Genomic DNA, 17422 nt, shown 5'->3' with positions numbered 1-17422 from the left:
CATTGATCTCCATCCTTTTACACTCCTTTATCTGTGACATTTTCTGTGATTCCAGGGTGTAGCCAATAGAGATGACTTAAAAAGGGTGGGGGGAACTGGGGCCCCAGACAGAAGGGTCATGGAGACTGTTTCCAAGTGAAGCAGAAAGTTTGATCTGTAACCTGTACCTCCTTTTTCTCTGTAGTTGGTACCGTGCCATCCCCCACTGCTGTCAAACAATTGGATTCTTGTCTCGATAGTGGTGAGATAGGTAAAGAGTGATGAGAAGACAGCTGTCAAGGAATATGCAGGTGCTAAATGCTGTGCGGGCTTCTTTCAACACAAATCGCTCTTAATTCTCAGGACATTTGTCAGAGATTGCTTTTAGGATTCCCATTTTCCATATGAGGCAAGTGAAGCTCAGAGAGGTAAACCTAGCTTGGTAAAGGTTGCTCAGGAGGAAGGAGCAAAGTGTTCTTAAAAACTTGAATTCAACCCTAGACAGAATGCTTCCTATACCTCTCCCAGGACAGATTTGCATTTTAAAAACAGAGGGCTCAATAGCAACACTTAACCCCAGGGAATAACTTCATAATGATGCAATGTATGATCTGAGCATCTGGCTGACTGGGAGGCGTTGTCCAGGTACTTACATCACACCCCCAATGTGGACTTAGTCCCTCAGTCTTTTTACTCAAATGTGCAAACTCCTTTTCTCAGCCTGGTTAGGAAAGTGGGGAGAACACTGGATTTGGAATAAGGGAAGCAGAACTTGAATTCATGCACTGTCCCTTACTAGATGGAAGATCATGGGAGAATCCAGTCACCTGTTGGGACCTCAGGTAGTCTAGCCAAACATTGGGTGTCCTCCCCTCCCCCTTATTCATGTGGGTTTCCCACCCCTAGCTGAGTTCCTGGCACATAAGCAGGTGTTGGTGAAAGTTGGTCCCTGTCCCCGTTCTTTGGGTTCCTTTTCGCCATCAGTTTGCAGTGTTGTGGAACAGGGGAGGGGGAAAAAAAGTCATTGATCGTCTGGGTGCATTAAGAAAAGAAAAGAAAAAAAAGTGAGAAACAGTGAACACATAGAGAAACCAAGGGCATATAGCGAAGCTAAATGACAAAGACCAGGTGAAAAAATGCAGCAAGGAGGGAGGTAAATGGTTCAGGAGAGAATAACCAGGAGTAATAAGATTCAGTTCCATCAACTATCCATCCATTTTCAAATAGAATCTGAAACGATGTGCTTTTCTCCCTTGCCAATAACTCTTAATTCTCTTCCCCTCCCTTATTTAACTGGATATAACTGTATTATTTATCTCCACTGGGTGGCTAGGTAAAACAGTTTTTTTTACACAGTTCCCCAAGGAAGTGGGAGGGGGCAGACTGGGCGGGGGCAGGGGGCGGGGAAGGCAGAGATGAGCTGACAGATGGGAGCAAGGAAGGGGAGGGTCTAAGTACTCCTGGGGTGTTCTCCACCTGCCACTGCTCTGGCTATGTCCCAGCCCCCCGCCATCTCTCCCCCTTCTACTCCCCAAGCAAACTCCCCACCTGCACACCACAGTGATGCATCCACGGACGTGTAACCTGGTCCAACATCGGGATCTCGTAGACTTATAAAATGTCCAGATTATAGACTCTGCCTGCTTACCTTGTCCAGACCCCTGATAAATGAGGAGCATTAACTCCCTCCTCACGTGTGTTCCCGTAACACCCTGTGCATGCTCTCTTGTGGCCAGGACCACGGGATTGTCACCTTCATTGATTTTCCTTTTTCTGCTCTCCTTGATTGTGATTTGCTTGAGGGCAGGGAACTCATAAAATGCGCATCGAGTGACGCATTCATTCAACAGATATTTATTGGGCACCTACTATATGCTAAGCACTGAAGATAGCAATTAGCTAGACAGACAGGATCTTGCACTAGGATTGAATGAATGATTGATGAGTAAATGGATGAAGAAACCAAAGGAGGGGAATATGCTGTGTTGTTGCTGCTTAGTGACAATGGAGGGACATCCATCCCAGAAATGGAAGGTCCGTGAGGGCAGCAATCAAATTGGTCTTTTTACCTAATCTAACCACGGGACCTAGCCCTGTGCCTGGCACATTTTAGGCGGTCAATAAATATTTATGGAAACTATATTCTTTTTTTTTTTTTTGAAGATTTTTATTTTAAGTAATCTCTTCACCTAGCCTAGGGCTCAAACTTACAACCCCTAGATCAAGAGGTGCACGCTCTAGTGCCTGAGCCGGCTGAGTGACCCATGGAAGCTATATTCTTGAATGATGGGTATAATGAGTGCATTTGCTTTTAGGACTAAGTGTGGGACTTTGCAGATTTTTGAGGTGCACGCTCTAGTGCCTGAGCCGGCTGGGTGACCCATGGAAGCTATATTCTTGAATGATGGGGATAATGAGCGCATTTACTTTTAGGACTAAGTGTGGGACTTTGCAGATTTCCGAGCACAGTGCTAGGCATGGCTTTATTTTCTCTTAATTCTGTTAGGTGTGATAGGTTCCTGCCACACACACGCTTTACAAATAAAGACAGAAAATCATAGAGGCTTTCATTTATGGTATTTGGAGAGCTTCATTAGCCTCTAAACTAGGACTTGGTCTGATTGCATGAAGGAGTCCTATGTGGGACCTAATATTTCTTATTCTGCCTGGGAGACAGCCTATACTTAAGACATGGCAGCCCCCTCTTTACTTCCCTCTCTGCAGACTTGCTATAGCCTTCTGTGTCTGTTTCCTCTATAATGATGAGCCTCTGCCTTTTCTACTGGCTTCCTCCCACTGGACCCCTTTGCACATCTGCAATCCCGCCTTCTTGCCTTTGTGCCATTCCCCCATCTACAATGCCCTCTGCCACATGGCCACTTGTTGAAATCTTGCCCATCCTTTAAGACTCCTCCACAAAGAAATTTTCTAGAGCCAGCCAGAAGTCATCTCCTCTCTTTTAAGCTTTCTGCTTTGATTTATAGTTATTTATAGCATGCTTTTTCTCCGTTCCTTGGCCCAAGCTCCTGAAGATAGAGTCCTTCAATGCCAGATCTCAGAAAAGGTTGGGTACTAAATGAATCTTTAAAGTGAGCATATATCTGCATCTAACAGATGCAGAGGTTATGTATATTCAATGTAGAAAATGTAGAGAAAAATGAATCAGATCGTGATTAAAATCACCTCTGATCTCACCATTTAAAGAGCACTGTTCTTGATGATCTGGTGTATCTTGTTCCAGTATATTTCTTTCTAGCCGGATATACATACTTACGTCTAAACAGAACCATGAGATTATCTATTTTCTATCTAAACTTCCTGTATGTCTCCATGAGAATTGCAAACTCCTCAAATGTTTAAAGTCTATCTTTCTCTTCATTTGCATTCTCCAGGGTGCCTAAACTTGAGCCAGATGTGAAATAAATTTCTGTAGTGTTGTCATGTGGGAATCAAGCCATCATGGCTGCCCTGAGTTGGCTTTTCTTCTCTCTGTCCTCTCAGAATGCCCATTTGAATTCAGATATGGGGACAGCGCAGTTCAACTCAACAAACGTTTACGGAGCCCTCTGCGCTGCATTTCACCACTGTCTCAGGCACTCGGGTACACAGATGGCTCTGATGTGTCCCTGCACTAGGGTCCAGTGAGAGAGGTCAGCTGTATAAACATATCATTTTAACATAGGTAAATACCAAACACCACAGAGACCAAGACAGTGGTAAAATAGGATGCTATAATAGTGTGTATGAAGTAACATGTAACCATGTAACTGGAATGCTTAGTGAGGATCAAGATCGAAGCTAAAAACTACTTCATGTTATCTCATTTAATTCTCAAAATAACTCGATGAGGTGGGTACTGTTATTATCCTCATTTGACAGATGAGGAAACTGAGGCACAAATGAGGTAAAGAGTTTGTCCAAAGACACACAGCTTGAACACAGGGGAGCTGGGATTCAAATTCAAGCAGTTGGTCTCTCAGGGTCTGTGATATTACATAGAACACAATATTCCCTCTTTATGGAAACGTGAAGGAATGTCTAGCTCATATGGGGGTCATGGAGATCTTCCAGAAAAGGGATGGGGTTGAGTCGCGAAGACTGTTCCAGCCTCCAAAGAGGCATCTTCAGTTGAGGGAACTAAATGATGTGTTATAAAATTAAACTGATTTCTCTTGGCCTTAACAAAAAAATAAGCATCTTCAAAGACACTGAATTAGGAAAGAGTGTCGTGGATGTGGCGATTGCATAAATATTTGATCAGATTTAATGTGTCAGGGCAGGGAAAGGAGCGAAGAGAAGTAAGGCAGGGGAGAAATGCAAGTGCCAGGCCCCTGAAATTAGATTTTATCTTGAGGGGAGTCAGGAGCCATCAAAAGGCTTCAAGCAAGGGAATGATGTGGTCAGATTGACAGGTTAGAAATTTAATCCTGGTAGTCATTTGCATGATGGTTGGAAGGAAGCCTGGAGGTAAGCATCCCAGGTGGGACCTTCCAGATGGTCTCCATTGGCCCCTTGAGGTCCACTCTTCACCCTTTCCTCCCTGCTGAGGACCCTGGAAGGCTGACCTGTATGATTTGCTCCACCCTTGGGTGTTTGGTTGGAGTTGGCCCACGTAAGGCACCTGCAAGAGATTAGCAGGTGGAGGGAGAGTGAGGTTGGAGCATTTATTACCCCAGCACCCCCATGATGGGCCATGCCTTGTCAGTAGCTGGCTTATTCTACAGTAGGCCACAGCTCCTGTCTGGCAGTCCTTTCCTACAGCTGTGGCTGTTCCCATGGTTTTATCCATCTCCCTTCCCTCCCCCCTTCAGGCCTAGGGTGGGGACAGCTCCTTGATGTTGGCAACCTTGAGATGCTTCATCACCAGTTTGCCTTCATCCTGCCTGTGATGATTAATTTTATACGTCAGCTTGACTTGGCTTAAGGGATGTCCGGGGAGCTGGTAAAACATTATTTCTGAATGTGTCTGTGAGGGTGGTTCTAGAAGAGACTGGCATTTGAATCAGTAGACTGAGTAAAGGAGAAAGGCCTTTATCAATGCAGGTGGGCATCACTCAACCCATTGAGGGCCTGAATAGAACCAGAAGGTAGAGGAAGGGCACATTTGTTTTCTGCTAGAGCCAGGACATCCATCTTCTCCTGCCCTTGGGCGTTAGCATCTTGGGCCTTGGGACTCAGACTGGGATTTATACCATTGGCTTCCTTCCAGCTCAGGACCTCAGGTTTGGACTGGACTGTGCCACTGACTTTCCTGGGCCTCCACCTTGAAGATGGCAGATTTGGGAACTTGTTAACCTCCATAACCATACAAACTAACCCTTCATAGTAAGTCTTTTTCTATATATATGTCCTGTTGGTTCTGTTTCTCTGGAGAACCCTGACTAAAATACTCCCCAAATCTTTGTAAACAGTCGTGTCATTAAATACTTCGTGACCTCACTGAGCGTGTCTTCTCTTCTGTGAGGAGACCCTGACTGGCACAAGGCCATTTGAGGTAGTCCATAAGAGAGATGATGAAGGTTGGCATTAAGGTTGCCGTTGGAGAGATGAAAAAGAGGGCATGTGTGTGGGATCTGTTTCCCAAGGTCACTCAGCAGGACTTGCTGCATAGAGATGAGTCCCCATGAATGCTGGAACAGCTAATGGCAAGGGCTGTTGAAGTCAACCTCTCTACATTTCTCAGTTCTTTGTACCTAGGCAGTGAGTTCATCTCATGTAATGTCTGCTCTCTCCCCCCCCCCGCCCCCCAGTGAAGCAAAGACTATTTGCAAACTCATCAGAAGTGCTCTCTGGCCTTCTGCGAATAACCTGCTGGAGGGTCAGCTGGAGCTGTGGAATCAGAAGGCGGGTTAGTTAGCCGCTTGGGAGATGTTACCAAGATGGCTGGTGATCAGAAGAGCTGCTTATTTTCATAATGACCTTCAGGAATTAAATAAAAATACAATGAGTGCCATAGATTAGGAAGAACAAGCCAATTAAAAGCGCAACACACCTTCGGGAATTTTTATTTATTTTCCAGGAGGCTGAAAGACATCTGTGGCTGCCGAGGCAGGATGGCTGTCTACCCAGAATCACTGATGAAGGTTGATCCTCTTGCTTGGCTTTAGCGGGGTGGTTGAGGGGATTTGAGCCTATTGAATATTTCACAAGTGGCAGCCCATGGGGGGAGAACAGAGAAAGGTGAAAAGGCAATCCCTGTGTTTCTTTTATGATTCCAATATAAAACCAAGCTATCTGAGGTGGGAGGGAGGCAGGCACTGGAGTCAGCCTACCGCCGGAAGGCATGGTGCACCAATTCTCCCACTTTAATATCTGCTGTTTCATTTTATATTCATTATGTCAGCATAATCTGCCTTTATGGGAACGTCTTGGTTCCCGACCAAATGCGTTTAGTCCCCCTTTTGCTTTAAGTTTGATTGTAATGTGACTTGAAGACTTCAATGACATGTTTATATGGAGGGACTAGGGGAAGAGGAAGGGGAAAATGCAATTGGAAAATCAATCAGCGGGGAATTTCAAGAGCTGGCCTTGGTTATGCTAGTATTTCTTTGACCTGTTTTTAATGGACACAGGATTGGCTCTCTGATCAAGTGTACTTTGCTGTTTCCCGACTGCATGCCAAAGAGGATATACTCTGTCGCCAGGGATTCAAAGCCCTTAACCCTGTGTCTGAAGTATATTTCCAACTGATGTTCCACCACACTCCTCCTTACACGTGTGGCTTCAGTGTCCTGAGATACCCAACCGCCCGGGCCGTCCCTATGCCTCCTCTCCTCTGAGGGCCACCAATATGCCCATTCTCTGCAGTGCTCATGGTACCATGTTTTTAGAGTAGCTCTTTGTCTCTAAGCTAGGAGAGTCCTGTCACACCTCCAAATTCCCAATGGACCTTTACTTATTCTTTCTTTAATTCTGTAATGAATACCTCCATAATCTTATTATGCATGTGTGTGTGTGTGTGTGTATTCATCACTGGCAATTCAGTAATTTTTTGCTGAGCACATATTATGTGCAAAGCACTTTAAAGAGTACTTGAGATATGGCAGGAAATAAGCAAGGTTTCTGCTCTCCTGGAGAGACAGGCATTAAACACGTGTTTCAGAAAATACATATGATTCATTTCTAATAGTGATAAATGCTATAACAAGGTTTTGTAAAGGGGATACCATAGAGTGTAGATGTGTGTAAAGGGAAAAACGTCAGCTAAACCGGGCAGAGCCTCTCCGAGCAGGTGTCATTTGGACTGAGAGGCCAATGCTGAGAAGAAGGTGGCTTGCAAGGTCTGGGAGGAGAGTTTCAGACAGGACAGACAGTCCTCATGCCCTGAGATGGCAGTGAGCCTGGTCTGTTTCAGGAACAAGTGTAAGTCCTGCAGGGCTGGAGCACGTGAGGAGGGGATGGTGGTAGCAGGTGGGTCAGGATAATGTGCAGTGTCAGGGCCACATCACACGGACAGTATGTGCATGTGTGGGCAGTGTGGTGCCAGCTGGGGAGTGGGTAGAATGTCTTCCACTAAAGGACTGAGTTTCCTGAAGGCAAGGGTGTGCCTCATTTCCCTCCATGTTCTGAGCTACTAAAGTGCCCACAATCGAGTAGGTCCTCAATAAAGTGTGTTGGATGAGTGAACAAACACACACATGAGTGAATGCATGAGGGAATGAATGAATGAGGGGATGAATGAGAGGATGAATGAATGAATGTGGGAATGAATGAATGGTGAATGAACGAGGGGATGAATGAATGAATGGCGAATGAATGAATGGTGAATGGATGAGGGGATGAGTGAGGAAATGAATGAACGAGGGGATGAATGAATGAATGAGGGAATGAATGAATGAGGGGATGCATGAACGAGGGGATGAGTGTTTGGGCCTTCTACTTCTGCCAGGGCGGTTTTCTCTCCGAGGCCCCATGGCCCTCCTCCCCACCTCAGCAACAGTTTCCTTCCTTTGTAATAGAGTGAGTCCAGAGCTGATCTCTGTGATTCAATATTTACTGTGTTTCACACACTGTTATTATCATTTAACGTTTACTGTCTGCTGACTGTGCACTCATCGCTGTAGCAAACAAAGAGCTCAATCTAGTTTGGGTTCAGGGGCTAATTTAGTCAAGGAAAAGGAGATGTTGTAAGAGCTACCGGCGTAGAAGCAATTGTGTGGACTGGAAATCCACTGGGTCTAGCTGGACATACATTCACCTGTGGCCTGAAGCGAGGGACTGACCCTCGGTGATCCTCTGTTTCCTAATCTGAGTGTGGGGAGGATGGGCTTCTTCGGTGGTGGGTTTTCGAGCACAGCCTGCGGAGAGCTGCAGGAGTGAAGAGCGCAAATTTCAGCAAGCCTTCCTTCACTTACTCTGCCTCCTCGATCCCAGGCTGTGGCAGCCAGATGTGGCACGGCCAGGGCCTGCCCCACCACTGGCACGTGAGTCCCCTTTCGTGAGCTACTGCACGAGAGACAGCTATTTCCACGGGCAACTGTAGCCCTGGGCTCTCTGGGCCTCTGGTTCTGGGCTCTGATGCAGGGAGAGAAACATGAGTGAGGGACTGAGCACGACCATTTACCATAATGTCTTCACCTTGCCTTGGCCTAGCTGCCTGGCTGGCTGCCACAGAAGCTGCTACCAGTACTTCGGGTGCTGAGGCCAGGAGGTGGGGCGGTGGGGGGAGAGAAGGTGCTGGGGAGAGGCCCGCTTCACACGCTGGGCACCCAGCCTGTCTCCCCTGCCCCCGGTGCCCCACAGTGAGCTCTTGGGGTCCTTTGGGGCCCATGGCCTAAGAGCTGATGAAATCTTGTGCTTATCTCCATCCCTTCTCACCTCTTGGCACAGCAAGGGAAGCCCAGGCAGGTATTCACTTGGACTCACAACTTGCTACATTCTGGCCACCTTGTCTTTTCCTTGGAATGAGGCAGAGGCTGCTGAGGGTTTTGAGCCAAGGAGTGATGGGAGTGAACAGGCTGTGGCAGGAGTCCTCTGGCTTCTGGGTGAGAATAGACAGAAGAGCAAGGGAAAGAGCAAGAGGAGAGTCCAGTTAGGAAGTGCATGTGGTCAGTCAGGCAAGAGAGGGTGGTGTGTTGGCCCAGGTGGTTGCAGGAGAGGAGCCAAGAAGGGATAACTCCGAGGTGGCTTTTGAAAGGTTTCCTAGTGGGCAGGAGGAGGGGTGGGAGAGAAAGCAAGCAGTCAAGGGTGTCTCAAGGATTTTTCCACAGCAGCTCAAGGGTGAATTAGATCCTGTCCCTGTTAATAATAATAATGATAATAAATATTAATAGCTAACCTTTTATAGCACTTACTAAATGCCAGATGCTCTTCCCTAAGGACTGTTGATTGTGAACCTCAAGAAGTGAGTCTATGGGGGTGGATGATACAAGAATAATTCAGTAGACTTTGGTGAGCAAACATCATCTCTTCAAGGTGACTTTTCTTCCTTCAGGGTTGCCAGGGACTGCAGAGTGGGGCACAGGGAGAGCTGTTGGCGTAAGAAGTTCTAACTCAGCTTCCCCGTCAGTCCTCCTCAAGCGTGTGTGTGTGTGTGTGTGTGTGTGTGTGTGTACACGCACACATGGATATGAGGTCTGTGGTAATTGTGGGAATACCCTCTAGGTCAGCTTTGTGTCTTGGGAAGATAGTCCAGAGTTTCCAAGTCTCAGACATTATTATGGCTACTTGTCTATGATGGAGTGCCTCTGTCTCTATGGTAACTCTTGCTTGAATGAAGTCTTGATAATTCTCCAGGAATTATCCCTTTCCCTTTCCCCCTACCACCCTTCCCCTTTCTTCATAAAGACACAGTGATAGGCCTTGTCCTTCTAGGACATTTCCAAGGATGTAATCTCTCTAGGAGGCAGCAGTATGAGAAGATTGTGTGATCTTAGTGCGGGGACACTTCTGGTTGCCAATGCTCTTGTCCTTACTCAGTAAGAGGCTATGTTGGTATGGCTATATTGGAAGGAAGTACTATTAGAAGAATAATTTAAAGATCAGGTGACTGGGGGCACCTGGATGGCTCAGTCGGTTAAGCATCTGCCTTCACCTCAGGTCATGATCTCAGGGTCCTGGGATTGAGAACCACGTTGGGCTCCACACTCAGTCAACTTCTCCCTCTCCCTCTGTCCCTCCCCACTGCTCGTTCTCTCTCTCTGTCTCTCAAGTAAATAAAAAAATAAAGTATTTTAAATATATACATACATACATACATACATACATACATACATACCAGGTGACTGTAACTTGCTAGTAGGTCCTAACTTGCCCTTGGTCATATGAGAACACTGGAGTGGGGCAGTGGCTTACCAAATATTTTTAAGCCATGGAAACTTACGTGCCGACATTCCCTTGCTGGTTGTGCAGTATATATACTAGCAAAAAAAAAAAATGGAGCTGCTCCGACCGAAGCAGGAGAAACAGGCTCAGATCAGCCCAGTTGCCAAGCTCTGTTCCTATAAAGGATAATCCTGAGGCACCTAGGCTGGGGCCAAATGTTCTCTTGGGCTTTTCCAGCTCTGAGGTTCTGCAGTTACGCTGTGAGCACTTCCAGCTCAGCTTGTAAAGAATTCACACTCTAAACCCCTGCTCTTCTCAAGGATGGAGATGTCCTCCCTTCACCTTCTTCTAGTTCCATGCCCTCAGGAGAATGTAAGCACTTGGGTCTCTTGTCTGCTTGATTCCCCTTAGTTTGATTTAGAGGAACAAATGACTTTATCACACACGGCGCTTTACAACAGAGCCCCAGACCGACCTGGGTTCAGATTCCACCTCTGCCGCCCTGTTGCTTGGGGAGATTCTTGGTCACAGGGGAAGTGATGGTCTCTGCCTCATAGATTTGATGTAGGGAAAGGCATCCTGGTAACAGAGTAGGTGCCGTGGAGCTCCTGAACACGCGTGGCTCCTTCTGTCCCTGGAATCCCGAGGCCGGGCATGCCGCTCACCCAGCGCCTTGGGTCTTGTCTTGCAGAGATGTCTGGCACGGCAGGGGACATCTCCCTGGTGTACTGGAGACAGCAGTGGCTGGAGAACGGGACCTTGTATTTCCACGTCTCCATGAGCAGTGCCGGCCAGCTGGCCCGGGCCACCGCGCCCACGCTCCAGGAGCCCTCAGAGATTAGAGAGGAGCAGATGCACATTCTCCACATTTCTGTGATGGTAAGTGAGCGGGAATGCCGCGACGTGCTGGGGGCGGGGTGACGGTGAGGTGGGGGGATGAGGGAATGGGGCGGGGTTTTGCCAGCACTGGCTGAGTGTGAGAGGTTGGAATGCTCAACAGAAGGGCAGGTGGATTTTGTGGTGTCACTTGGACTGATGCATAGCCATCCATCATCTGTCAGCTGTGACAAACTAATCGTGCTTCAGAGGAGAGAGGAAAGAGTCTCCCAACTCCTTGGCCTTTGGGCTGACCTCTCTGGGAATAGCTGTTTAACATCTGTCACGTGCTTGGCCTGTTCCGCCGGGGGGCTGAGGTTCAGTGCTCCAAAATTCAACTGGCCTTTCCAAGAAGAACTGAACAAACAAACTCGGAACAGAGTTGGAGCAGGGCTGCCCTTTCCCAAGTGCCCTCAATGTACAGGGTACTTTGACCCTCACAAGACCCCCTGCCGTGTAGACCCTGCATGATGGCCCTTGGGGCGGGGCTAGGTATGGCCCCATCACACATGGAAGCCCCTTCACTACCCTCATGTTATAGTTGTGAATACCGAGTCAGAGGGGGCCAAGACACTTATCCAAGGTCACACAGCTAGTAAGAGATGGAGCTGCTCTTGGGTATTGGAACCCCCAAGCGTGTCTGGCTGCAAAGCCTGAACTATGTCCTCTTCACTCTTTCTCTCAGTGCAAGAATTTATGGACCATCTAACCATATGTCAAGCACTGTGCTGGGCACATTTGTGGACATTATCTGATTGCATTTTCGCCAAGGAAGCTTGAAGTCAGGCATGTCACCTCCACGTGAGAGATGAAGTTGTGGGCCCAGAGAGAGGGGCAGTGGCCTTCCATCTCTGCAGGCCCCATGACCCAGAGCTCTTGGAGTCTGCTATGTCTTCAGAGAAGGCTGCTAGGGCTTAAATCACTTGAATGGTAGTCTGAAATGCACGTAGGCTCATATTAATGGTTTCTTTAAAAAGCTGGAATTAATGGCTCTGCATGGTAGATAGGAAAAAACAAATTCATTATGCAGAATGTACAGGGTCTAATTGGCTCAAGAAGAGATCTGATAATAGCTACGAGTGACATCCCCCTAGTGCTTTTCACTCCTCAAGTCATTATTTTCTCTTTTAGCACAGCTATCTCTGCCAGATGCATGAGGGTAGGAAATGTTATTCCCAATCTATGTGTGAGAAAGGTATGGGCCCAGAGAGGTGAAGAAATTGGCCTAAGGCCACTCAGCTTGGTAGCGAGACCGCCCACTCCTTGCTTTTCCTTTTCAACAGCCAACAGTATTTATTGAGAGTCTACAGTGGGGCAGAGTTTTGCTTTTGGTCTCGGTTCTTCTCGTTCCTCTAACACTGCATTTGACATTCTGATTAGGGCTGAGTAAGAGCCTGGAAGTTTTCTCTTTTTGGAAAAACACACACATAGCCCAGCCAGACAGCAATGTTAATTTTGGACCTAACGCATGCTCATCACGTGGTGGAACAAATCAAGGCCTTTGTGTTATTCATGGATTGAGTGTGATAGACTTTTCCCATATATATATTTTGCAAATGATGCAGCCACATGCCAAGCCAAGTGAGTGCCTGCATGCTAACTTTGGGGTGCAAGTGTGTGAGCATTACTATCTCAGGGGCCTTGCTAGCATCCTCATGGGGCATGGGGCACCATCTGATGCTAAGAAGGCTTGAGGGGGCGTGACTTCCTTATTTAATGCTTGAGAGACTCCGTTTTGACTAATATTTATTAAGCGTTTCCTGTGTTTGGCACCACGTTTACTTATATACATGCTTCCCATAACCCAGTAACCTAGACGGTATAATCCCAATTATAAATGAGCCCTGAATGGGCTTTCTCTGCTTCCAGGTTCACTCTTAGTTCCACTACATCACACTCTCTCCCCAAGGACTTTAGGTGTTCTTCACCTTCTTATTCTGCTCCGTGAGTTCTGCTTAGAAGGAAGAAGTCACTCAGATGCACACGAATCTGAAATTCCCTGTAATTCGAGATGTGGCTGGCACCATCCTGATCTTCTCTGCCCCCGCACTAATGTGGCCCAAGGCTACCACCTTGTGGTCCCTACAGTTCTTTTCTGCCTTCAGGGCTCCAAGATCTGGATCTTACTTGTCCTCACCTTACCCTCAAGAGACAGAGTCATGTCCAGGAATCTTTGAACCCCAAGGCATTCATTGATGGTGGCCCGGCTTCTCTGAGGTGGGACACACCTGCCCCCATGCAGAAGGAGGATGACACGGAGGTGAATAAGCGCAGACTCCAGAGCCTGGGTGCTTGGATGTAAGGTCCCACAGTGCCCCTTAGCACTCTGCATGATCTGGGGCAAAGTTTTAAATGCCTCTGTGCCTTGTTTTTGTCATCTATAAATGAGGGTGCCTCTAATACTTACTGGGTAGGTACACCACATACGTGCATCAGAGGAGCTTGGCGTGCAAGACCGTTAGCTCTTATTCTTACAGGCACTTGAGTTGAAAACTTTAAGATGTGTTTATTATACCCTTTCATCTCATAAATGGATGAACTGGGGTCCAGATATAGACTACAAATTGTCTTGGATGCCCCAACCCATCAGCATGGCTTTGCCTAGAGGGCATGCCTGTCTGTGGCTTAGATGGACTCCATCCTTGCTGATCTGGCCACAGACAATTAATTCAGCAGGAACAAAAAGAGTGTTTGCTTCCTTCTCCCCTAAGCAGCCATTCAAAGTGGCATTCACAGTGGCTGGGATCTGTTTCCCCATTTCACAGGTGAGAAACTTGAGACACAGTGAGTTTATTTGAGTTACCTGCCTAAAGCTGTGTGGCTAACAAGAAGGCAGCTCTGGGACCAGGCTTTTCCTAAGATTCTAAACTCATGTCCCATGGTTACTCAGGGCAAGGTGGCTCCTGGTCTCTCAGATTTTTGCATTGTTTTCATCTTTGGTGAAGATCTGAAATCTTTTGTGAGAAGACCCAAACTGTCTAGTCAGAGGTCAAAGAAATGCCAGGGTCAATGTTCTGCATTCCCTTTTCTCAGGACAAACCTCCTGCTTACCCATGCAGGGCAACCTTCTCAGCTCAGTCATTGGAAACTGCTATAATCCATGCCTACTGGAGTGAAACCAGCATGCTCTTTGGGCTTGTTAATTCCTGAGCCTGAGATATTAATAAAATCAGTTGCTATTGGTGTGACTTGGTCACCCCAAGAATAAATGGTAAACCCAGTATTTCACTCTATATAGGCAGATTCCAGAACCTCCACCCTTACAGTACAAATACAGACCACCATTTCTCTTCTCTCTGCATCAGCTGATGGCTTAAATTTTAAGATCTTATGTGCAAATGATGTACAGACTCCCTCCTTATGTGGAATCTATGAGTAGGTCAGCGGGCGGGGGGTTATGATTTGGAAGTCAGCTCCAAGGATGAACGGTATCTCTGTTGCTAGCTTTTTATGACCTTGGTTAAATCAAAGCCATCATCTGTGAAACTGGGATAATATTCTCTGAGGGTTTTTCTAGGTGCTGAATGAGCTTACACATGCCTGTGTCCTGCACAATGAAAATAATGGCCACCATCATCAAGGACTTTCTGTATGCTAGGCACAGTCTAAGTGTAGGACATGCATCATTCCATTTAATTGTTCTAATACTCTATGAGATTGATACTGTTGTTTCCCTCATTTACACACGAGGAACCTGGGAGTTAATGAGGTTTCACAACTTGCTCAAGTTCATACCACCAATGAGTTCTGAAGCTGGGATTACAACTCTAGTCTCTCCAGATTGAGAGTCTTTGCTCTTGGGCATAATTCTGCATGATGCAGTGCCTGGCATTCAGTAAGTGCTCAGAAAGTGGTAGCTGTTATCAAAATGTTGGCTGTAATGACAACATTGGTGACAACGTTGGTGACAAATGTTGAGAAAGGGGATGAAAGGAAATGTTGGGTTTGATGTGAAGGGAAAGAAGATCTTCGAGAACACATTTCTTTCCCAAGGACCATCTCACAGAAAATGCTGTAGATTTTTACTGGTGGGTCCCAGTGAGGGGACGGTGACAAGGGACCAACATCCCTGTCCGTGGCCAGGACAGACCTTTCCAAGTGTTTGAGCTGTCTGGCACTGGGCTGACTGAGTCATGGGGTAGTGAGTTCCTTGTCTCTGGGGGTATGCAAGCAAAGGCTAAAGGCCCTATTCATCAGGATTTTGAATGGAATAACAGTTAGATGCATATTGTGGTTCTTTCAAACTTACAGGATCTATGGTTCTATGGCATAATATATAGAAAAATACTTTGAGGATTATAAAATGCCACATAAATCTAAGAAATTATTACTACCATTCTCAATCAGAGGCTTTGTTTAAAGGATTTGTGTGATATGGGGATAATTCTTTTTAAAGCTTTCTGTGAAAAATGACTTTAGATCATTTCCCCAACCATTCCAGTATTCATTGACAGCATACCATGCCTTCCTTAGTTCACTGATTTAATCACTCAATCATGCAATGGTTTACTTGCCTCCTAAACCCAACAATGACAATCCAAAACAATGACAATGCAAGAAAAAAAGGAAAAAGGGGGAAAAAAAGCTTTTAAAAAGTCAACCACAAGGGGCGCCTGGGTGGCTCAGTTGGTTGGGCGACTGCCTTCGGCTCAGGTCATGATCCTGGAGTCCCGGGATCGAGTCCCGCATCGGGCTCCCTGCTCAGCGGGGAGTCTGCTTCTCCCTCTGACCCTCCCCCCTCTCATGCTCTCTCTCTATCTCATTCTCTCTCTCAAATAAATAAATAAAATCTTTAAAAAAAAAAAAAAAAAAGTCAACCACAAGCTCAGAATGAGCCAGCTCTCTGGGCTCTGATCGCTAAAAGTGGCTCCACATTTTAAGTTGTGTTAATGAAAGACAAGTTTTCTGAACAACTAGTTTTAGAGGTTCGGGATGAGACCTGAAACAGTGTGTTTACTTTTGGGGATCACGTGTTCAGAGAAACAATAGCTGGAAAAATGATGAGAAAATAGAACAGTGGAGAATCTTAATGTTAACAAGAGTTGCTATAATGCTTCGTGTTATATTATCGGTATACATTTAACTCATTCAATTCTTTAAATAATTCCAGTTCAACAAATAACCTTTGTTACTCCTGTTCCACTTTGGAGAAAATGTAGGCACAGAGGATGTAACGAATGTGCAAGAGGTCCCCAGGGTCACATTCTGGCCCCATAACTGACTGACTAGCCATGTAATGAGGGCCTCTTTCCTCCCTCGGCTTCCATTGCCTTATCTGGAATGGGGTGAAGATGGAAGGACCTGCCTAAGGGAGCTGTTATAAGATGATGCACATAAAGCACACATGCTGGAGCCTGACACATAGTCGGGTCTTCAGAGATGTTAGGACTCTGCTCTTTATAAGCATATTAGTTTCCTAGGGCTGCCCTGACAGAGGACACAAACCGAGTGATTTAAATGTGTTGTCTCACACTTCTGGAGGTTAGATGTCTGACATCAAGATGTGGGCAGGGCCACACTCCTTGTGAAGGCACTAAGGGAAAGTGTTCCAGATCCATCCCCCAGCTTCCGGTAGTTCCTTGGCTAATGACAGCATAGCTCTGATTTTCACATGGCCTTCTCCCTGTGCACACATCTGTCTCTGTGTCTACACTTCCCACTTTTTATTAGGACGCAGGTTATATTGGATTAGGGTGTCACCATGGTGACCTCATTGTAACTTGATTACCTCTGTAAAGACCCGATCTCCATAGAAGGTCTCATTCTGAGGATCTGGGCGTTAGGAGTGCAACATATTTTGGGGGAGGGGAAAATTTCACTAATAATGCCATTGCTGTATTATTTATAAGCAATATTATTGAAGAATGCCCAGGGCAGCCAGGGCAGGAGAAGCTAAGCTGTTGCAGACTGTAGGTCCCAGAAGCCTTTTGGATAGAAAGCAGAGTCGTGGGGAAAATATCCTAGGGGAGATTATTTTAAGAGGGAAGGTGACAGAAATCTAGTGGTGGAAAAAACTTGCGATACATATAGCCCAAGAAACTGTGGCCTGGGACTCAGGTGTCCCAGGCCTGCCACGCATGCGCTGCATGACATCCTTCCTTAGCCTTAGGATCCCCATCTACAAATCGAGATCATCAAGCTTCTATCAGTTGCAAGACATAATGAAGTTTGCCAATACAAGTACATTTTTATGTAAGTGGGCCATACCACATGAATTCCATTTATTTTTTTTTTCAGAAAGTGGAATTTTAAAATCACAAATACATTTATGAATTTTTAAAAATTTGAATCACACGAATCTTGT

At 46.3% G+C, this 17422-nt stretch overlaps 1 protein-coding gene across 4 annotated transcripts in view; it reads left to right on the top strand.

The window, feature by feature from the left end:
• The window catches only part of ASTN2 (astrotactin 2), an 837042-nt gene that overhangs the window by 111953 nt on the left and 707667 nt on the right, over positions 1-17422 (top strand). For all 4 annotated transcript variants that reach the window (XM_081803478.1, XM_081803479.1, XM_081803480.1 and 1 more), the window contains exon 2: positions 10934-11121. In XM_081803478.1, the coding sequence (XP_081659604.1) occupies positions 10934-11121 (188 nt within the window). The remainder of the gene's footprint in view (positions 1-10933; positions 11122-17422) is intronic.

This window comes from Leptonychotes weddellii, chromosome 14, assembly GCF_054177405.1.
Source record: "Leptonychotes weddellii isolate Sample4059 chromosome 14, ASM5417740v2, whole genome shotgun sequence".
Classification (NCBI taxonomy): Eukaryota; Metazoa; Chordata; class Mammalia; order Carnivora; family Phocidae; genus Leptonychotes; species Leptonychotes weddellii.
Note: the sequence above shows the minus strand (reverse complement) of the source record. Positions and strands in the feature narration are given on the sequence as shown.